A 21,726-nucleotide genomic window follows, 5' to 3' on the forward strand; every position below is an offset into this window, starting at 1 on the left:
CGCTCACGGTATGCTTTTATATCCTATTCAGTCGAGTATAGTGTATCAAAGAGTCGCTTCTCTTCCGAGGCATTCCATTTTCATCTTGTTTTGTTTTCCCTTGGTTTTTGTTAAGTGTTGCTTTCGTTCAATCGTCCGTTCATGGGTAGCGATTCGATTTCGACTTTGACTAAGTTTAATTGCGTACGTAGTTATGTCAATCGACTGCGCGAGCTTTTTTATCATCTTCAGTTACTTTTTTCTGTCTCCATATCATCCCGGGTTTGATGAGTTTTACACGTGTTTGTTTTTTCACTTATTAAAGAAGGCACATCATGTTTCTTTATCAGTACACTGAAAAGTCGGTTAGTAATCGGGCGTTTTAGTACAAAGTCGTTGATCGTGTTTTTTACTGCATAGTTATCCTTGCCTCTCTGTACTTTGCTTAATGTCTCTTGCTGTCCCTCAAGTCACTTTCGTTTTTGGGTTGCGTACTAAAATGACCACACAAGAAAATTGGTGGGCGGAGGGCAAAAACGGAAAGATGATGTGAGTGAGCAAAATCAAAGCAAAAAATAAATTGCTTCCGGTTCATTGCAGTTCAAGCTCTTTTCCTAATTTGTGTTACTGTCCTCTAATTCATATCATTATGATACATGCTCTGCGTAAAGTAATGAGCGCAACGAACAAAACTATGCACACGTGTTGCAAAGTCAGCATATCGGCGGGGAAGTGTGTGGGTGGATGTACATCAGTTCAAAGATAGCAACCAATGTATACGTTGTTTATGGCCATGTTTTTTCCCCCATTTTGCTTAGTAATAGCATTCACATTTAAAAATTATAATAACATGTAAAACAACCAACTTCCGAGCACGGCGAGCACATACAAGACAAATACGCAGCATAGATTAGAATCTTTCTGGCTTCTAGAACGTGCTACTGCCGTCACCACCACCACCACCACCGTTCCTTGGGGGAAGCGGGGACTGTCGTTTGGTGACGAAGCAGCAAGTGCGTATACGACAGAAGAAAAAGAAAAACAGATGTAAGGAAAACTGTCTGCGCGCAAAAATTCAGATGAGCACTTCCGCGATCGCTCTAAACTCCCCAACAGCAGGCCATAATGGTGGCTACTGGGCCGAGGAGTTGTCCACCGATGGGGATGACGAGCGGGATGATGCAGTATGTCCTAATGATAAAGACGAGGGTGATGATGCCGATGCAGATGCCGGTTGAGTAGAGTGACCTGGAACAGTTGACAACGGTGATGCGGATGGTGGATGACCGCGAGTGTCTGCCGCTGCTGCAGCTGCTGCTGCTCCACCGGTTGCCATCTCCACCAGTGAGTCCATCGAACGGACCGAGATCGAGTCCTGCGAGGTAAGGCTAGGGTTTTTGAACATACTTAGCGAGTCGCGCGCCAGTTGGCCGAGATGGCTCAGCACCAGCACCGTGTCGGACGATACCGACGTCTGGCCACTGACAACACTAGCACCGCTCGGTGTAGGCGAAGGAACCATCATCGTGGTCGGTATGTCACCGCCAGCACTTGTACCGCTACCGATGCTAATTCCACTGCTGTTGCTCGTCGTGCTGCCTCCAAGCAGGCTGTTCGGTCCGCTCTGGTGGTGCCCACCGGTACCAAAGTACTGCCCACCAACTCCGGCAAGGCTGGCATTGTTGCCATACTTGTTCGTCAGCGTTTCGATGTCGTCCTCCGATTCGTCGTAATCACCACCGAGCTGAAAGATGACCTTCGTGTGGGGGGCGGCAGCTGGAGTTACGATGGCAGGCGTTGCTAGATTTGAGGCCGCCAGCACCACCGCCTCCCCGCTAGGCACAACCGCCGTTAGCAGCTTATGGGTGATGGTGTTTTCCGGTGAAATGTTCTCCTTCATCTCCACCTTTAGCTGCGGAGGCATGTTCTCCGCACTCTGCTGCTGATGCTGGACCGAGGTACCGGTCGTATGCAGCTGGTTCTGCAGCGGTTGCAGCTGTTGTGGCGTCAAAGTTGTTTCGGGTGACACATTTTCCTTCAGCCGCTGGACTTCCTCCTTCTTCACACTGCTGCTAGTGGTAGATGACGAAGTGGTGGCGGTGGCGGTGGTGGTGGTGGGACTGGTACTATTACTACCGGCACCGCCACTTCCATGTGCCCAGTGAAACAATCCACCCATGGGACTTTCCTTCCGCGACGGTGGTTGTGAACCTCCCGACGAGGCAGACGACTCTGTCGCGTGTGGTGGTGGACTGGCCGACGATGCCTTGCTAGAGCTGGAGAACGGGTTGTGAAAGATGCTGAGAAGCTTTTCGATCGCCGGTGGATACCCGCTGCCACCACCGCTGGGCGTTGGAGTGCTGCCTCCACTTGAGCCAGAATCGCTGTGTTTACTTCCACCCCCACCGGTACCTCCCCCCACACCACCGAGTATCCAGGAGGTCTTTCGTACACGGGGTGCTTTCTCGCCAGCAGGTTGAACCTTCGCCGGCTCCCGGTCGAGGCTTTGAACAGACGTGAGGGTACTTTCGTTGGAGTTGCTTGCCAAATGGGCTGCCGCCTTTACGTTCGCCGCGATAGGCGGTGCTGCGTGATGGGCGACGGGGGCTGCATGCTGCTTGATTCCAGCTGCCGCTGGTCCTTGCTGCGCCCAGTTTACAGTGACAGTGCCCGTGAGGGACGAGTTGGAGGACGCGGACAGATCGTGCACATCGTACAGTGACTCTTGCGAGCTGGCCGTATTCAGCTGTGCACCGATACTCGACGTCGACAAACTGGCGATTGGTGGTTGCTGGCCTGCTCCTTCAAGCGCGGCAGCAGTTTGTTTCCCCGCCAGATGATATCCACCACCACCGCCGGCACCACCACTCGCACTCGGTATGAGCGTACTTTCCTCTTCTTGCGGTCGAGACGTTTGTGAAGGGACGATCGAAAACGACGAGCAAGACGACCCACCCCCGGAGGGAGGTGGCGAGCTGACCACCAGATCGAAGCTTTCATCCGTCGAGCTGATGGAGGTGCTGATAAAGTGTGGATTGTCGATCGAATCGATGCTACTGCTACTGATCGACGAGCAGCAACTGTCATCGAGTACACCGCCGCCACCACTACCACCACCCGACATGAAACGCTTTACTTCCAGATCCGGACTTTCGATGCTGGTCGAGGACAACACGGAATCGTGCAGGGTGCTGCTGTTGCTGCTACTGCTATGGTGTTGCTGTAGATGGTGATGAGACGACGACGACGACGAATGGCGCACTTTCGTGGGAGGATGGGCGGAGATGTACTGGGTTTGTTGTTGTGGTTGCTGTTGCTGCTGCTGTTGCAGGTGTATCGATGTCTGTGGACCTGCTGTGTTCTTCGTAAGTTGATGGAACATTACAAGGGATGGATGTGGTTGTGGTTGTTGTAGCTGCTGCTGCTGTATGGTAATCGGTGTATTGCTGCCCGGCCTACACATTGTGACAAAGTGGTAGCCTGGAGGGGTGTGTTGCTGCGCGAATGGCGCAAGTGGCGGTAGTTGTTGGAACGGCGGCTGTGAGAGTATCTGTGGCTGGAGTGGCATTGATTGGTTCACAAGTGTGGGCCCGACCAGTGTGGGCACAACCATCGTGGGTGATGGACCCATCGGTGGTGCCGCCATTAGTGGTGTGGGTTGAATGGACGTGCTAAAGGTCGTGTTGCTGGGCATTACGACAGGCAAAAGAGGCGGCGGAGGGACCGGTGAAGGAGTCATCGGTCGAACGCCCATCGTTGTGGGTACGCCCGCCAGCGGTGACAGTGGTGAAGGGAAGGATGATAGTGTCGGTGCGGAGCTGCACACCGGACGCCGGTGGACAGCCATCGCGGATGAGCCAACGCTCCCCGCCATCGAAGGTGACACCGAAGGGGATGATTTGCTGCTGCTCATGGGTAAACTGATGGTGCTGCCACTGTTACGATTGTTAGCACTCTTGAGGTCCGGTTCCGCCACCGTCACCACCCTGAAGCGCGAGTTCGAGGGAAAGAAGAGTGTCGGCGAGCTGCCGGTGGAGGACGGTGACGGGGATCCGGACGGGTTAGCACCTCCGGTACCACCACCCGATGCAGCGTCGGTTACTCGCGACACGTGGAACCGATTGCGCGACGGGCTCGGCACCGGCGATGCAATGGGCGAGGGGATGGGACTGGGCAATGGCGATCGTAAACGACCACCACCGGTGGTGGTGCCCGGTGGCGTCTTTTTGCACCCACTTGGATCGAGCAGGTGCTGCTTGTCCGCGCCCGAGATGGCACTTGGTGACGTCTTGATCGATGGGCAGGTGAGGGAGATCTTCCGGGAGCTGAGATAGTTTGCTCGGGCGCGCTTCACCGACGCGTTGATCGGTTCGCTCGGTTCCGGTGGGTTTTTGTTTCGCTCGCACTGTGCCCGGATGTTATTCACCAGCCGGCTGTACTCCGATCCGACGCCATCCATTGAGGTATCCTGAGAATGGAAATTTAATCGATTATTAACAGGAGCAGAGTATGGCTTCGACAGTGAGGCATGTGCTGCCGTTGGATAATTTAGCTATGGAAAATCACACAATCTAAAAAGAATCTTACCTTGACCCTTCGAGGGGTATCGTCCAAATCGATTCGGGTAACTGATTTGTTCGACTTCATGGCCTCGTTGAGAGCCTCCAGACCCGCCTTTTGAATGTTGTTGTTCCTCAAATCAATCCGCTGCAATGATGCGTTGCCCCCGAACTCGATCACCTCTGCCATCGCCTTCGCACCCTTGTCCGACAGGTGCGCACCCTGCAGGCCCAGGTTGGTAAGGCTTCCGTTCGCCTTCAGGGCGGCCCCAATACCGGCGACAAAGTTATTGCACAGCAGGTTGCTGCCCACGTTCAGCGTATCCAGGGTGCTGGTTTTTTCGAGCAGTCGTGAAAAATGGCGCATCGAATTGCGCGTAATTTCGTTGTTCCACAGTACCAGCACCTGTAGGCCGGTCGGCGCGGTCGAAGCCTGATCGCCACCGGTAGATTCACGGTTCCCGTTCGATTGCTGCTGTCGCTCGAGCGTTCCGTTCTTAGCGGCAAACTTGGACTCGATGATCTTGAGGCTCGACTTCGAGTCGTTCGAATCGATCGACGTCTCGCTGTTCAGGCTCTCCGAGCTGAACGACCGTTCGTTCGGAAAGCTGCTCGGTGCAGTTGTCATGAACGGACTGCTGCTCTCGAAGTCCGACTCATCGCCACCGACCGAGTCTAGCGAGCGTGACAGCGGAACGCTATCCTTGATCTCCACTTCCACTATGCGCACTCCAACGGCGCTGCCACCGCCTTCGACCGTGTTATCGCTACTGCTCGAATGACTTCGATCTTTCTTCGGCGCTTGGATAGGCACCGACGAAAGCGATGGCGACTGCTCCCTTTCATCACTACTAATGGCACTTTTTCTCACCCGGACTGGCGGTGCTATCGTCGTCTGCGGAGCGTTCTGTTCCTTCGCAGGGACCTCCTTCACTGGTTGCTCATCCTCCTCCGCTTCGACGGCAGTCTCAAGCTGATCCGCATCCACTTTCTTCGATTTTTCAATCAACAACTGCAGCTCATCTTTCTTCAGCGGTGCTGCCACTGCCGCGGAGCCGGTTGCTCGCTCTATCTCCTCAACATCCTCCTCCTCCTCACAAACCGCCGGTATGCCAAGGTCGACGAAGAGGTTCTCCTGCGAGATCTGCAAATTACTACCATCGTCGTCGTAATCAGCGCACAGCTCCGGAGCATCCTCCTCCATCATTGCCACTTTGGGCATCGGTTGCCTTGCGATGCTGCTGCTGTTCGTATCGTGCTTTGGTTTTTGCTCTGATTCAACGCCTTTGCCACCGTCTTTGGTGGTGATATCCATGGCTACCGATGCTTCAAACTCGCTCAGCACACTATCCTGCTTAGCCAGCCGGGCCTTTTTCGGTGCCTGTGGTACCGGGCTGTCCGACGATGGCGTCTCCAGACTCAACAGTAGCTCCAAACTCTCATCCTCCAGCGTGGTGGCGGCAACCGTCTGTTCGCTTTGTACTATTTCCTCCATGCCAGTGGTGCTCGGCACTTCCGTCGGGCGTTCGCCAACGACGACGACGGACGACAGCAGCAGCGCTTCCTCCTCGGCCGTCACCATCCCACCAGCCGTCGGCCGTTCCACCGTGGCGGGCTTTTCTCTATCACTAGTTTGTAGACTTACGCTATTGTTTGTACTCGTTTGCACTAGATTCACGTTTGGTGGAGCAACCGCATCGGCGGGCGGTGTCGGCGGGGAAGGCGCTGGTGGTGCCGCGGTGTCATTCGCTTTCGATTCAATGCCCACCCCGTGCTGGTTTATCGTATACATTGTCGCCGTTTTACCGGCCTCGCTGATCTGCGCCGTTTCCATCATCTCGCTCCGGTCGGTTCGGTCCGCGGGATCACCGGTGGGAGTCGTGACCGCGGGGAGCGCCGGAGTCGACGGTGGCGTCACCGGAGGCGTGAGGGTGATGGCGGACGGTGTGCAGCGCATGTCGTCGTCGCTACTGACCACCTGATGCGGCGCGGTCGCGATCGCAATGGGCTCGCTGGATCGTATCCGCTGTGGGAAATAGTTCTTTACACCGTTGTTGATGCTGTTCAAGCTGCTCGACAGGTCGGAAAAATTAAGGTCGCTTTTACGTTTCTTCTCCTGCATGTCCTTGAAGTAGATCGATTGCTCGACGATCGCAGTAACGATATGGTCGACGCCTTTATCCTGTCGTCAACACGCGGAAGAGAATGCACAACATAAGTAAAATCTTGACTAAACGAAGGGGGTGAAAGAAAACCGATCCGTGCTTACCCCGATCCTGTTGTTCGAAATGTCTATCAGCTGAATGTAATAGTTCGAACGCAGCAGATTCGCTATCTGCTGGGCGTCCTCGCAGCTCAGCTGATTGTGCGCCAACCAGAGCTCCCGTAATACTGTGTTCCGTTTCAGCATCGTGCAGAGCGACGCGATCGGTTGCTGGCTCAGCACGCAGTGCTCCAGCTTGAGCGTGTGTATGGCGGAGGTGTTGAGCGCTTTCGCGAGGTTCGTGGCCTGGTAGTCCGATATCGTGGGTCCACGCGTGATCAGCACATTCAGCGCCTGGCTCTTCTTGAGCATGTTGATGCACGCCGTCCAGCTCTTGCTCGACAGCTGCAGGTTGTCGGAAATATCGAGCTCGTTCGCCGCCTCGTAGTACTCAATGATGTCGAACATCACGCTCGCCGTTACGTCGTCCAGCCCGCTGTGCGAGAGGTCAATGCACCGGTACTGCACGTGCTTGAATATTTCCTCCAGCGCCTCGCACGCACCATAGCTGAGCTGCTGGTCTTTCAGCGAGAGCAATGGTACGCGACCCTTGCTGTTATCGATCGACTTTAGGTGCTCCAAGACATTCTTCAGTGGTAGGGTGCAGTGCCGCTTACAAGAGCTACGGTACAGCTCGAGTAACTCCGATGATTCACAGACCGATACTGCAGAGTAGAACAACATAATCTTTTATGTAAATAACTTCAAACCCATTTATTTTAGACGATATGTGAGTAAATCTTGTTGAAAAAATGAAACCAGTCACGTGACGGCTTGAAGCCATAGATATGTGTTTTTTTACCTGGTCTAGGACCGGTACTAACGAAAAAATCTTATTTGCTCTAGCAATGAAACTCGTTTAAAATGTATCTTGAATTTTTTGCATCCCACTTTTTGTCCAAGTTTGATGATTCGCTTCTAATTTATAAACAACTTCGAAATTTTCGTAACAATTTTGAGTAGACAGAAGAAAAACACTATGCTGTGGAAAGAAACGAATACTTACTACAAGCCCAGGGGTTAACAGGGTCCAGGTAGCCGGTAATGAGCTGCGCATCCTTTGGAAAGGACACCCGTCGTCGGGGCTCGTTGGTCGCCACCGCGGTCGCCGCTGCCTCTGCTCCTGCTGGCCCCGTCACTGCCGCTCCGGTCATAAATCCCATTCTGTGCGATTTCTTAAGGCTGCTGTGCAAAATGGGCGACGTGCTTCGACTGCTGCCACTACTAGCCGCTACTGCTGCTACTGCTGTGCCTGCAGCACTCTTTGGTAGGACGGCTACGACTGCCGCGGTTAAGGAGGTTGATCCGGGCGCAACCACCGACGGCGATACCGACGAGGAGGAGGAGGAGGAGGTGAGGGAACCAGCCGCATCGGCCTGAGACAGTTCCTCGGCTAGCGTTAGTGGCCGTGAGTTCGAAGGAGCGTGCGTGCCGTCGTCTCGATCGCCACCGTCATCCTCTACGACTACCGCCAAATGCGTCGCGGTCGAAGGATGCATTGATATCAACGGATTAGCCTCGGTGCCGATGGCGGTCGATTGGTGAGGGCTTCGTGATGATGGTGCCTGCACCTCGGTGCTCTTACTGCGTTGGCCTTCGACGACGCCGACAACAAAGGAGTGTCCTTTAGGCGAACTATCACATAACTGTCGATCGGCCATCGATGGTGCTGCTTGCTGGGCTTCTGCCAGCGCTTGCTGTGGCACCGTGGCGCTGGGTGACGACTCCGAGGGCGACGACGACGGCGGGGAGGACGAACGGGACGATGGGAGGGTGGCAGCGGTTACTGAGGTGGTGGACGACGAGGACGATCCGTCCCCCAGAGGCCCCGCCGCTGGTGGTGCCCTGCTACACGAAGGCGACGATAACGATGTTCCTTCGCCACCATCACCAACACCGACGGCGACAACGATAGCACTACTACTTGCGGTGCTAATGGTGTTATTTTCCTCGGCCACTTCACCCACCGTTGGTGCTGTCACTGTCATCGACGACAGACCGACACCCTCATCGTTGTCGTTGTCGTCGTGGTCTGCCGCTTCCGACGCCTTCGCGTGCACTTGCTGCTCCTCCTGTTTGCTGTGGTCCATCGTTTCGGGCAAGATTTGTACTCTGTCTAATGGTGCCGCCGGTGCGGCTTCATGTGTTACCAATACCGTCCCGCTACTGAGCTCGGCATTGGGCAATGTGACACTGCTGCTGGTGCTGCTGCTGCCTTCGCCTTGCCCGGGTGCTATTTCGGTTGCAGTAGACGTCCGGACGCCTTCCTCCTTTTCGATGCGCAACGACGAATCATTGTCACAGGCGGTGCCAACCTTAACCTTACCACCGCTATCGATGTCACCGCTCTCGATCTCTTCCTTCTTGTGTCCGGTACTACAGTTGGTGTTGTTGTTGTTGTTGTTGTTGTTGAAGCGGTCATTATTGTTGATACTGCTGCTGCTGGTGTTGGTACTATTGCTGCTTCCACTGGTGCTGCTGGTGGTATCAGTACTGCTACTATTGCTACAACTGCTACTGTCAGCCTGTTCATCTTCGTTGTCCTCGTCGGGCATCGGGTTATTATTGGCGGCTGCCAGCACGGTCGCCGTCGGCAGGCCGCTGTCGGCTAAAGCAACTACTTCCTTAGCCGCATCTGTCCCCGCTCCTGGTGACGAACTTGTAGACGAACTCGAACTTGTCGATTGCTGGGGAATTGCGGTATCCGCCGTTAACTCTTGCTCTCGTACCACATCCGTCTTGGTGGTGGTGGTGTCGTTGTCTGTGATCTCTGCAGAAGCCATCCTTTTGTTCAAGCTGTCCAACACTTCGTCATCGATGGCGGCAGTGGCACTGGTGACGACCGGTTGGTCATCTTTCTCGGAGGCGGAGGCCGTCACGTTTCCGACCGTTGTGCACTGGGCCAGCAGTGTGTGGTCCGTCGTTTCCAGCACCCCATCATCGCAGCTAGCAGAAGCAAATGTCATCGCCCGAGCACTGGCAGCTCCGTCTTCCTCGGCGGTGCCGAGCATCGACGATGGTATGCTTGCCGCCATCGACGATCGCTGGTAACGCTCTTCTTGCCGTGCGACAACATGCTGATGATCGCTAGCGAGAGTGGCATCCGGCTGTTGGCGTTCACCGATCGGTTGCTCATTTGGTCGCTGCCCTACATCACGCGGTGGCTGGGATTCGCTGCTGTGAAGGTCCGCTGCTTCCGCCGTAGTTTCATCGACCTCGTCCGTGCTGCTGTTTTTCGAAATCGATGATGCCGTCGGCGATACGGTGGATGTCGGTGACGAGGCGGAGGATGGTGAAATGAGTAATGCCACTACCGTCGCCGTATCCTGTTGGTGCGTTTGCTGCTGATTCTGCGCTGCCTGTTGTGGTGATTGTTCCGTTGCATCTATATTCATTTTCCCAATACCTTTTCCACACCGTCTGCCGGATTATAGGGTTTTGTGATGGACTAGTAAGGGAAGGTGAGTGTAGAGACGAGGAGGGGATGTTAAAGGATAGTTGGTATTCGATAATTTCACTATGAATCCGTGCTTTATCACACCAGCACCAGTATGTTCTGCTTTTGATTCTGTGTTCTCTTTTTCTTCCCTTTAAGTTTTACTTTCACAGTAGTTTGTGGTTTATATCACTTTTAGTAAACCAAGTAGGCAGGCAAATCTTCACTCGGGTATTTTACAAATCCTTGTTTTTCGTACTTTTCTTAGCATTCCTTTCCGTGCCCGTCCTAGTTTTCACACGCTTTAACAGATCGCAACGCCGCAGGATAATCTTAGTAACCAGAACCGGCTAAATATAAACCACCGATCATCTGTTCTGCTGAAGTCTGCCGTTTTTATGAATTGTTTTTTTTACTTCATATATTGTTGATGATGTTTTTTTTCCTTTTAGCCCGAGCTCGGCTCAGGCAACACCGGTCTTCCGTGTTTGTGGTGGCGAGTTTTTCTATCTTTTTTTTTTTGTTTTTTTTTTTTTGGTTAACTTAATATTCGTTTTCCGCCGAATTCAAAGCGTACTAGATCCCTTTCTCTACTGCCCTGCTTGTTCACTGTTTTTGCTCTCTCGACGATTGTGTATCACGATTTGTTTCGGCAGCTTCCTCTGCGTTGGTGTTTTTTTTTTGAATGTTTATTTTATTCCCAGATACCTCTCGCCTTTCGCTTCCCGCGTTTACACGGTATCTGGTGCTACTAAGTACGGTAAAGTAGATTAAGTTGTTCACGCGTTCTCGCGCTGTTACGTTGCTGCTCGGATTTCTTCCTTTTTTTATATGTTTGCTATAAAAACTCCACGACAGTTGCGCGGCACACTCCTTCTCTTGCTTTCGTTTCTCAGGTCTGAGGTTTGCGCTCCTCTGTGGTCTGCCCGTTTTTTGTTCTCAAATAAAAGTTGTGTTTTTTCCCGATCGTCAGGTTTGACAGCCTGGTAGACACGCTGCCGCCGCAGACGTGAACGATCTGTTTACTGTGTGGTTGTGGCCCGCTGTAACTGTTTCAGCGGCAACTGCTATACTGACACCTACCCAAGTGGTGGCGCGGACAAATCGCTGCTTCTCCCTTGAATAATGGTGCGCGCACCTTTCCGCTGCGCACACGACACACGGCTCCTTCTGGGTTCAATTTGCTCCGCTTGCGTGCGCCCGCCGCCACTCCACGGCTCGCAGCTTCTGGACGCGTGTTCCGGGCAGTGCCTCCACCTCTTTGCCACCGAACCCTTCCGGTTGGTGTGCGTGCAACGGTGTAACGACGGCGTTCGGTTCAGCTATCAGCATAATCAACGTATCCGCCAAAACTGCATTAACAGTAGCTGCAGCAGCAGCAGCTGGTGTACCGGCACCACCGTTCCGGACGTCAACGTTTGCTGCCTGCCTGTACGTTTGCATCTGAGACAGTCGCGCGGGTGGCTTTATCAGGCTTTAGCTTATTTTGGTCGATCAGTCGATCTACACCACTAGCGCCATGGTGATTTACACGTGCGATATACTACTAACGCCTTGAAAGGGTTCTTTATTGCAGTGCGCTGGTATCTGGCTGCGACTCCGTTTCCTCTTTATGTTAATTCCAACTCTATTCTTTTTGTTTTGTGTTTATGTGTTCTATTGTATCATATTTTGTTCTTCTTTATTAGATCACTTCTCTGCATGCACGGCTTAGTGTTTCTGCACCACTATCTTTTTTTTATTCCTATAGATTGTGAAAAAAGACGCGGAACAAGACAAATCAATTATGTAATTAATTAAAAAATTAAGAAGCAATAATGACATTAGTTAAGCGTAATTAATGTGATCATCGTTGCACGTGTGTGTAACAAAATTTGTAGCACACTAGAAAACACACTAGATGTTTGTCGACGATCATGATATGCTTGGATGAGTCTCAGCTTGAACTAGATAACATTCAAATCGGCCAACGCCCTACACCCTGCTGAAAAGGTTTGAGTATTATCACTCAATGTATATACCAATTCTAAAGATGCTGAACTAACATAAAACATCGCGATTAGAATGAGAACCTGAAGATTGTTGGGGTGTTTCCTTGAACGTTTGCACATGTAATCATTTAGCGAAGTGATATTTTTCGTCACTATCACCTTGATAAGGCATACAATTTGATTTGAAGAGAATGCATCAGCCAAACCAATTTTTGTCTTCGTTGAAAAATACGCTTGTATAATAAACTCTAAATCCGTCCCATTATACCGTTCGTCTGGTTTAATTACCCCACCTTAGAACAGGTGGATTTTTGCTTACGAAAACGGACGAATAAGAAGGGTTTTATTCATCTCGATATTAAAGAAGTAAAGATCGATCAGTTCCCTGATTGGTCTCAGGTGCGCCAGCTAGCAAGACGAGTTGAGCAAAGGTTAGCGTGGCATTGTTCCCGGATGGCATACCGCGGCGTTGGATGCAAAAAGGGAAACGTGAGTTTCCGAAGGGAGGTAGTGTACAGCAAACCGTACCGCGCACAACAAGTGCAGTTAAACAGAAGAGAGAAAAATAAATAGAAATTGCTACTGACACACCGCGTACGAATGCGCTAGTTGCGAACAGATGATCGCGAAGCGAAGCTATGTGTGCGTGTGTTCGTATCCGCGAACCATCAGCTGCTGCTACTACTGACACACTACTCGCCAAACACGTCTCTCGTCATCCGGCTCCCGTCACCTCCAAGCCTACGCCAGCGCTTTCGCGTGCCAACAGGTTCCATAATTCAAACCCGCGCGCCATCGTGGTATAACGAGAGGAACGTCGTTTGTAGCAACCCGAAACCCGTTTCCCGGTGGTGCATCTTTCCGTTCCACTACTACAGCTCGATCAAAGCTTACGTTACGCGCTTAGTTTCGTAGGTCAAGAGAAAGAGAGATGCTGCACGATCACTGTGTGCCAGTCCCAGCTGTGTGTTGAAGATGGTGAAGATGGCCCACACCAGCCAACCACTCTACCTCTAAACGGGCCGAGATATCTCGTCACTGAGATGCGAAAATTCGCGGCTCATCGTCTCGATCGCGAGCGGCCACGGTGGAAAACAAAAAACGGTTTTATAAAACAAAACAAAAATAAGAATATTCATTTCTCGTTTTGCTTTACTTATGTGTAATCTTACGCTTTTTTGGTTCTGTTGTGCTAATAAAAGAACCCGCCATGACTTCATCAACCTGTTGGTGCTGAGATCATGAACCCCTGGCACAGTGGGATCACAGAACGATCGCATCCGCGTTCGTCGGGGCGGATGCAATGTCAAGAGCATTGTCAGGCGTAAAATAACGTCGCTTTTGCTAATAAAATATTTCCATCGAGGGAAGGAGGGTGCATTAACCCGGTAACTGGTGGGTGGGTTTCTCTTTTCTCAGTATACCAGGTGAGTAAGTCAAAAGGCATATACATCTATTCGCTTTTCTGATTTGTCCTTCCCGTTCAGCATACATTTCGTGTAGATAGCTTCCATAGAACACAAATTACTTCGCCAAATTGCCGATGGGGGCATCAGCAATTATTTGAACAATTTAAACCTTATCAGTCAGCAGTAGAAACAACAACCATAATTAATGTTCGTTTGCTTTACGAAATTTATGTTTCGTTGATTTTCGGTACAGAACACTAAGTCGTGAATATAATATTCTTCGTTCATACTTGATCTATCAAATTGACATTTTTGTATTTTATAATTAGAATACTACTTAGTTATAAGTAAAAATTTGTGCCTAGTTTTTATTTAAATCATCCGGCTAGGTTTAAGACATTGATGTTTGAGTTATTCAATGTCCATTTACTACTCAATATCCCATTTTTTTAAGGTTATGAATTACAAACAAGGAAAACAATTTCTTTCCGGTAATTACTACGATTAACGAAACAGCCACATTCTAACTTTTGTTTGTCAAACGGGCGGAAAAAAGTTCTCGCTCGAAAATGTACTACGGATTATCTCACTGATCAGTCATCGCTCGCTACATGTGTCAATGCTACTAACGTCACAAACGAAGGGACCATTGTTCATGAAGACTACAAGCAAATTTGTTTTCCAACAACCCGTCATAAATATTCAAATGATCAGAGTTTGAGTTTGCCACTTGTATCATCAATATCTAGACTCAAAGAGTTTTACGCAAATGGATCCAACGGTCAACAAGTTTCCCATGGACGAGCAATTATCAACATCAGCATCGCACGGAAACAGAACTAAGGGGTATTTTCAGAGTCTAAGTTCAGTGTAGAAGGCATTCAGACGCGATACAGCGTTTTCAGGCAGAAGAGTTTTAGTATGACCAATGCATACAAACGACACTGCGGAAATCGTTACAAGTGTCACGCGATGGGGAAGTACATACGCCTCTGTTGCTGATGTTTCGCCGAGCAGTTCAAGTCAGAGAAATTACCCTTGACAGGTGTACTACTGTCCAGCTCACATTGTTGAACCACTCATTATCGATCAACGCATGTACAATTAAGCTTTAATGGGATCGATCGATAGCGGTTTAAGCATAACACGTTCGAAAAGTAATGATCGCCAGAAACTATGATAATGGCTAGGATTAAATTTCTTAATGATTTCCAAACTAATACAAACCGAACGAGTCTACCATCCAACAATTTACACAAAATCTACCAAGACCAAAAGAAAGAAAAATCCTTTTCCAATTATGAGACCGAGGCCGTCCTGCCAGCTTGCACTAGCATAAAGCGTTCAATACACGTCACGCAAAGTGTGCCTTTTACACCCACTGTCTCTTTGTTCAGTGACGTACGAGTTTCCTCGTGCGACAAACGAACAACTCTCGATTGCATGCCACTAATTGCAGCCTGGTGCTGTAACTTTATGGATCTTTCTTAGCTCCCGTTAGGTGCCCTTCGGTGGATGGATTTGACCGTAACCGGAAGGTCCTGCCGTTTCCTGGCTAGGGTCCTGATCGGAAGCGGCCATTGCACACACTGGCGAACGACAACGACCGCACTAAGGTGTGCTTATGATTTACCGCAATCGTTTCTGCAGTCAAACAAGCCGAGTGTGTGGCCCAACGTGGTTTGGATGGTCCTTGGGTGTGGAATGTATTCCTTATCGTGTAAAAATGAATTTTCTCCCGCTTGCTACCCGGTGATGGAGTTTAAACTAGGTTCAATGCAAATCGTACATAGTAAAAACCCAAGGAAAACCCCATAAAAAATGGATGTTGCATGCCTGCTCTCGTCCTCATGGCCGCGGTAAGTATTGATCTACGGTTGAAGGCTTGCTTTTATGTGGCATTGGATTTGGGGGCAAAGGGTTGCCGTGTCGTTGGTTTGGCAAGAAGGTGTGGTACTTTATTTTATTTTCTTTGTTTTTGCGCTTGTCTCATTTCCTCCTTCGACCCCGTCGGCTTGTTGCGCGAAAAAATGTCCAAGCGACATGTGATCCTGGCAAAATGCCCCAAAATCTCACTGATCAATTCGTATGTGGTAAAGTTTTTTGTTCGCTCTGCCGGGTGACGTTATCCATCATTTAACTATTCGGCGGATTTGAAGAAAACTGATCCCTTTTTTTAAATGCTAAACAAAAAACCTTCCGTAGAATAATGCGGTCAGCGACATACGAACCGAAAAGAACTATTGTCGATGAAACCACGCGGAAAAAGCAATCAGTCAATGTCAATGTGAAATCTTTTCTATCGTACGGTTCCATTCTGACGGATTTGTGCGTTTTGAAGTCACATAAAAAAGCAACAGAAATCAACTCATTTAGAAGAACACTCAAGGGGATTTAAACAATTGTATTATTATCATTACTTTTGAATGTATTCTTATATAGTGTTTTTCTAAGCAAAGACCACAATTTTATAGTTAAAATAAAATATAATCTAAAATCCAAGCACCATATTCGCAATCAAACGGATCCGGAATAAGTCGTAGCTAATAGACATTTTGTTTACCAGATTAATTTGAGACAATTTTTGATTTTACAAACGTATAAATCGAACAGCACCCGCTGGAGGAGCTTAAATATACGCTATAAAGAATGGCTTGTTATGATGACGTCACAGCAAAGGTGTGTGCTAAAGGCAAGCGATAGTGCGTAGGATGTCGATACGCGCGGAGTGTACTACAAACGTAAGCGTAAATTGGTCAGCATTCGATTCAAAGGCGCCACCTGATTTGGGGTTGATGTAGAGAGGGAGAGAAGAGCTTACAGGCCAGCGGGGGGTGGAAGGGATTATTTTTGTTTTTGTTTTGCTTCCCCCTTCTTCCCCCTCGTTTCATCCGACGTTGTGTTCTCTTCCTTTTCTACTCCTTTTGCTTACCATTCCGTTGTAATGATTTTTTTGTTTTTGCTCTTCCGCTTCTCAAAACACATCTCACTTTTTAAATACGCTCTCTTTCTCTCTTTCCATCCAAATCGCTCTCCCGGGCAGCGTCGGCTTCTCTCGATGCACTTTGTTCTGCTGGATGATCTCACGCCTCGAAGAAGTATGTATACCCTTGGGGCAATGTGCATCTGTTTGTATTTCTATTTGTAGCGTCAAGTGCATTACAACAAAGCAGGAGATTTTCGTCGATGAAAAACACTTTCCGGCAGGGTAGTGTAAATCATATCGTACTGCCCAGTGAGGAAACATGCCGGCGCCCGTTTGGGTCCTTCAATTTCACATTATCACATTGAAGGGCACGTTCCGGATTGGAATCGATTCAAGGCAATGGTTTCAGCAACCCCCGCAGGAGCGTGATTGTAGTGTGTGTATGTGTGTGTGTGCATTTCTTGGTACTCACACTTGCTTGCTTCAATCGAAGTGATTTTTTGATCGTCTAGTATTCCAGTGTTTAGAGCGTCATGGCTTGATTGTTGCGTTAGGTTGGAAATTTTCTTTCTTTTGCTACGATAAATGAAAGATTTTCCATTTAGTCAAACTCTTGTAGGAGGCGACGATTGACAACGATTGAGCGCCATAATAAACTATCCACCACACCCTGCTACCCCAGCCCATTGCCAATTACATTCGGTTTGGCTTTCCGTTTTTCCAACATCTACCTACTACCGCAACTCGATGGTGGAGCTAGCACAGACTCGCACGGAAGCTCGCTATTATCTCACGCGAAACTCAATCAACACTTCTGTGTTCTCGACGTTCGCACGATCACTTTACTTGTGTCATTATCGGCATCGGGACACCGTCGTGTGTGCTCGATGCACTCTTGCGCTTGCCAACACGTGCAGGCGGCGGGTGGAACATTCCTTTAACGTGGGTTTTACATGCGACTCGAAGACCACCGAGGTAACTTGCCGAGTGGGATGGAGCACCTCTCTTGTTCTCTCTTCCGAGAGCTGGTAATTTTCCTCTGCTGGCAACTTACAACGAATGCAATGGCGACCATTAGGCGATAACAAGCGGTGCCCCGCGAAACACTGTCCCGCCGCGAAAGGTGTGGGCTGGACGACTTTCAACAGGCTGTTCACGGGCTTTAATAAGCTAAGTATGCAACCAAACAGCACGGAAAAGGAACCAATTTCTTTCCCTTCTAATCATCCGACCTGCGACACTCCTTTTCCTTGGTGAAGCCAGGAATTTACGGCATTTGCTTGAAATTACACACACGACAGAGCGTCATCTCTCATTTCTGCTCACCAATAATTCACACCGCTCTCGCGGAGCCTTTTGCGACGCTTCAATGGGTGATTTTTTGCTCAACCATCCCAACTCGAGCCCTTTAAACCACCCGTGGTAACGGGTGCAGAGTGTGCGGGGAAAGGGAAAGGGAGTCGTGTGTGCTTTTGCAGTTTCTGCAGGTTTTTATTTATTTATTTTTCTCGCCCTCACCCAAGAGAAGAATTGTAAAATGCGCGACTCCCGCGAGCAACGGGAGAAAGAAAGCCAACCTTACCAACACAAATACACTCTGGGCACAAACACACACACACATACACCAACACAGATATGTACTAATCTCGAATAACCCTCGCCCGAGGCGGTGGTGAGCGAACACTTGAGCGAAGCACGGAGCGACACGCGGCAAACTGCAACTGCAAATGATTATATCACACTTTGTTTCAAGCCGTCCGTCAATGGAGTAAGATTCAACTTCGACTGGTGCAACTGCAACGGAGCCACCTACGGCCACCAACTGCAGCTGATTATCGGTACACTTGGGTGTTTACTTTTTTCGAAAGAGCCGAATAAAAGCAAGTCATCAAATTAGACCATTTTTGCTCCCTGCTCCTGCACCAGGGACGTAGAAGCACCTATATCTCATGAAGTGTTTGGATAGAAAAGTTGGTTATCTGGAGCATTTCTTGTTTTATTTTCAACTTTCTTATTGACTTTTGTTTCCCCACACGTTCACTTTGGATCGACATGATGATAATGATTGGTTTCATGTACGAGAAAAACAGACCCTCCAAGACAACACGTATGAAATGAATTACTCAACAGAAGATATGAGGCATGAATGGGTAAGAACAACATGCAAAGATGATCCGATCGCTTCTGCCGCTGTACGCACTTTAAATTTTGGTCGGGAAAATTGTAAACGCGCAATTTACCATATGCGTTTTTCTCTGACACCTAACCGATCGAACTGCGTGTAGTCACACTTATCACCAAAGCGAAGAAATATCACGTTCGCGGGCAGCCTACACTTGCGTGTGCGCTGCTACACACTGCCGGATGCACTAAAACTGCAGTTGCACAAAACACGACCCGCGAGCGACGGTCACCACCCGCGCGCAAATGGTGGTGATGCGAGCGAAAGAGCCTCCCCTGGGGAGAGAGCACGGCAGGCGGGAGAGAAATGGCGGTCCGAAGAACCAAAAGTGTTGCCCGTTTCACACCTCGGGTGGCGAACTCGAGCGCCAGAGCAGGAAAGAGATAGCACAACATTGCAGTTTGCTGACATTTGCAATCGAGCGAGCTGGGAGCTGCATTTATGCATTCGACTCGTTTTTTGTTTTAAATTGTTGCCGAGAACGGGCTGCCAGAGAGTGAGCGCGAGGAGGGGCGACGCAGCGAGGGGGCGGGTGGTACATTGTATGAATGGAGTTAATGGTTGCGTGCTGGACACTGTCATTATTTTACATTGCAATCGAACGAACCAATAGTGTACGGCGCTTGGGCATGAAGAAAAGAAGGTGCATAAAATCCCACTCACTCGAAAGAATCACGGACCGTCCACTAGTTAACGAGCAGCATCAAAGAACACAGTTCATGATATGTTTTAACTTTTGATTTTCCCGTAAACCCTAGCCACCGTGAAGCCCAATCCTCTTTCTACCATACAAAAACGCACCCGCACACACCAACGAATAAGGCACTTATTTCGTCTATAACGCATTTTAGCCAAACTATCTCCGGCACCATTTTCCTGCGACAACTACCGCTGACAGTTGCATATTGCACTTGCCCCTACCCCGCTGGGCTTCCGACAAAACCCAGCCGACACACTCACTTCAACTTGTATTACGTCGTTATTTTTATCTGTCCCTCAATGGTGGACACGAGCAGAGAAGTTGCTGTTTTCCGAGCAAGCAGCACGTTGCCAATGTCTACGATTTTTTTTTTCGCAAGACAACAGGCAGCAGGCTCTGCCAGTCATGTTGAAGTTGTTCGCATATAAACACACCATATCCATTCTCGCCAGAAGTTGGTGTTCCCCGACGTCGAAAGTGCGTCCGCCCGGTGGCAGGGTTTCAATGTTTCTGTGTGCGATACAAATCCGTCTCCTCCGCGACGCTCGGCGCGCGCGTTCCGCGGCGACTCGATTATTAGAAAGTTTGCCGCCACAGGGCCGATTTCGGGAAATTCCAACCCCCGTGCCGATCAGCTGCAAAACAGGTTATGTTGTGTACGGACAAAGGAGCAGGGCAGGCCAGGGTTTCCAGCGAAGGTATTCTACTAGTACCAGCCGCAAAACGTGTTCGATGGTTATGGCTTTTTTTCTGTGTGCTCGCTTTATTAAGCCGATTGTAAATGAGTTTGGTACATTTTCTAACTTTCCTGTTTTAGTGAGACACGGTAAAAAGTGCTGTGACGACCGTCGGGTCATTTCTTTTAAACTTGCTTTTCGTTACACTCCGTTTTTCGGACCTAATGTGAAAACCTTGCTTTAACATACGATCCTCTCTGTGGCTCACTTATCTAATCGTTGTCCATACCTATCATTATATTTTACGTAATGTTTCAGCAAACTATTTTTCCACCCCGCGGCGAAGTGGGCAGCCTCAACACAAAAGACAGCTGCCTTGATTCTTCGCTTTTACCCGGGGTCAATCATTGGCGAGTCATCGCGAAACCGTTATTAAGCCACTGCTCCACGCTTCACGGTAGCAGCCGAAGTACCAGCAGGCTGCCTGCGTAGGCTGCGTAAAAAGTGCGTGTCCAAAATGAAGGGAGGCTCGTACGACACACGCACAAATGCTCTGGTGGACTGGTCGCTGTACGCACACCAGCCGACCGGCCACCATTCACCCCCGGCCAAAGATGCTGGCTCCTTTGCAAAGCACACACTGTGTGTGCCACACAACTTACGCACCTCTTCCAGAAGGCCTGTTGCGTACATGTATGCGCAAATCTGCCATCAGAGCAGCCACGGAACAGTGACTCAACTTGACTGGCGATGTCTGTCGAAGAAGTTAGCTTTCGCCGAAATGGTTCTGTAATACACCATTTATGCAGCCCTAATCGCATAAGGGGGGATTCTTCATATAGCAACAATTGTGAGCTATAAAATTCGATTCGTACAACAAAAAGTGGACAAACGTTCTCCTCCATTCACCGTTCTTGGACGGGAATGGCCCCTTCCGCGGGCGCTTTCACGAGTTGGCGCTTTTATCAAGGTTTTTCATCTCTTGGAGGGTTATGAGCACCACATACTCACGCTTGGACATTCGTTTCCCAATCGAGGCAACCATACTTGTGCTCGAGGCGAACCATTTTTTCTTTTGGCAGCCACCTAGCTAACTTTTCGCATCTTCGTAACATAAAACATAAGCCACTTTCAGTAATGAGATGTTTTTGGAAACTATTGAACGCACACCGTACGCACTACGCGCCGCGAACGGGGGTTCCGTATAATTTTGCACGACCAAGGGAAAAAGGGTCGACTTTTCACCCGATTGATCGCACTACGTTTCGAACATTCCCTCGCACACGCAATTTGCTTTTCCTGCACAGCGAGATTCGCGAACTACGGTAGAGCATTGCACATAATTTACCTTTTAGTTTAAACCAACAATTCTTTCCGCACTTAATCTAACTATTTCTGATGCTGCCGTTCTGGTGCACTGTACTTCTCTACACTTCCAATTTTTCACTATCTTATATTTTTCTTTTTCCTACGCTTCCCGTCGACTAGTGTTGGCATCATTGGGATTCGGAAGATCACAGACTTCCTAGACGGATTGAGTCCGATTTGACAAATTCGAATAAGAGTTGATTAGATTCGATTCGTTTGTGATTCGACATGATTTT

The 21,726-nt window shown here is 49.5% G+C and overlaps 1 protein-coding gene across 1 annotated transcript; it reads right to left on the reverse strand.

Moving 5' to 3' along the window:
• Nucleotides 1-756: 756 nt before the first annotated feature.
• Nucleotides 757-21,602, reverse strand: LOC131260742 (mucin-5AC). The gene is made up of 7 exons (XM_058262548.1): nucleotides 21,471-21,602; nucleotides 7,808-11,981; nucleotides 6,808-7,466; nucleotides 5,500-6,720; nucleotides 4,567-5,466; nucleotides 2,084-4,447; nucleotides 757-2,038 (listed from the first exon to the last, which is right to left on the reverse strand). Exons 2-7 carry the CDS (start codon nucleotides 10,194-10,196, stop codon nucleotides 1,112-1,114), a joined length of 8,460 nt encoding a protein of 2,819 aa, XP_058118531.1. The 5' UTR covers nucleotides 10,197-11,981; nucleotides 21,471-21,602; the 3' UTR covers nucleotides 757-1,111.
• Nucleotides 21,603-21,726: the final 124 nt, after the last annotated feature.

This window comes from Anopheles coustani, chromosome 3 (genome assembly GCF_943734705.1).
Source record: "Anopheles coustani chromosome 3, idAnoCousDA_361_x.2, whole genome shotgun sequence".
Taxonomy (NCBI): Eukaryota; Metazoa; Arthropoda; class Insecta; order Diptera; family Culicidae; genus Anopheles; species Anopheles coustani.

Coding starts and splice junctions, on each gene's coding strand:
- LOC131260742 (XM_058262548.1), bottom strand. CDS start 10,196: ATGAATATAGATGCAACGGAACAATCACCACAACAGGCAGCGCAGAAT. Junction 6,721..6,807: donor TTTCGAACAACAGGATCGGG/GTAAGCACGGAT, acceptor TGTTGACGACAG/GATAAAGGCGTCGACCATAT. Junction 2,039..2,083: donor CCAGTCCCACCACCACCACC/GCCACCGCCACC, acceptor AGCAGTGTGAAG/AAGGAGGAAGTCCAGCGGCT.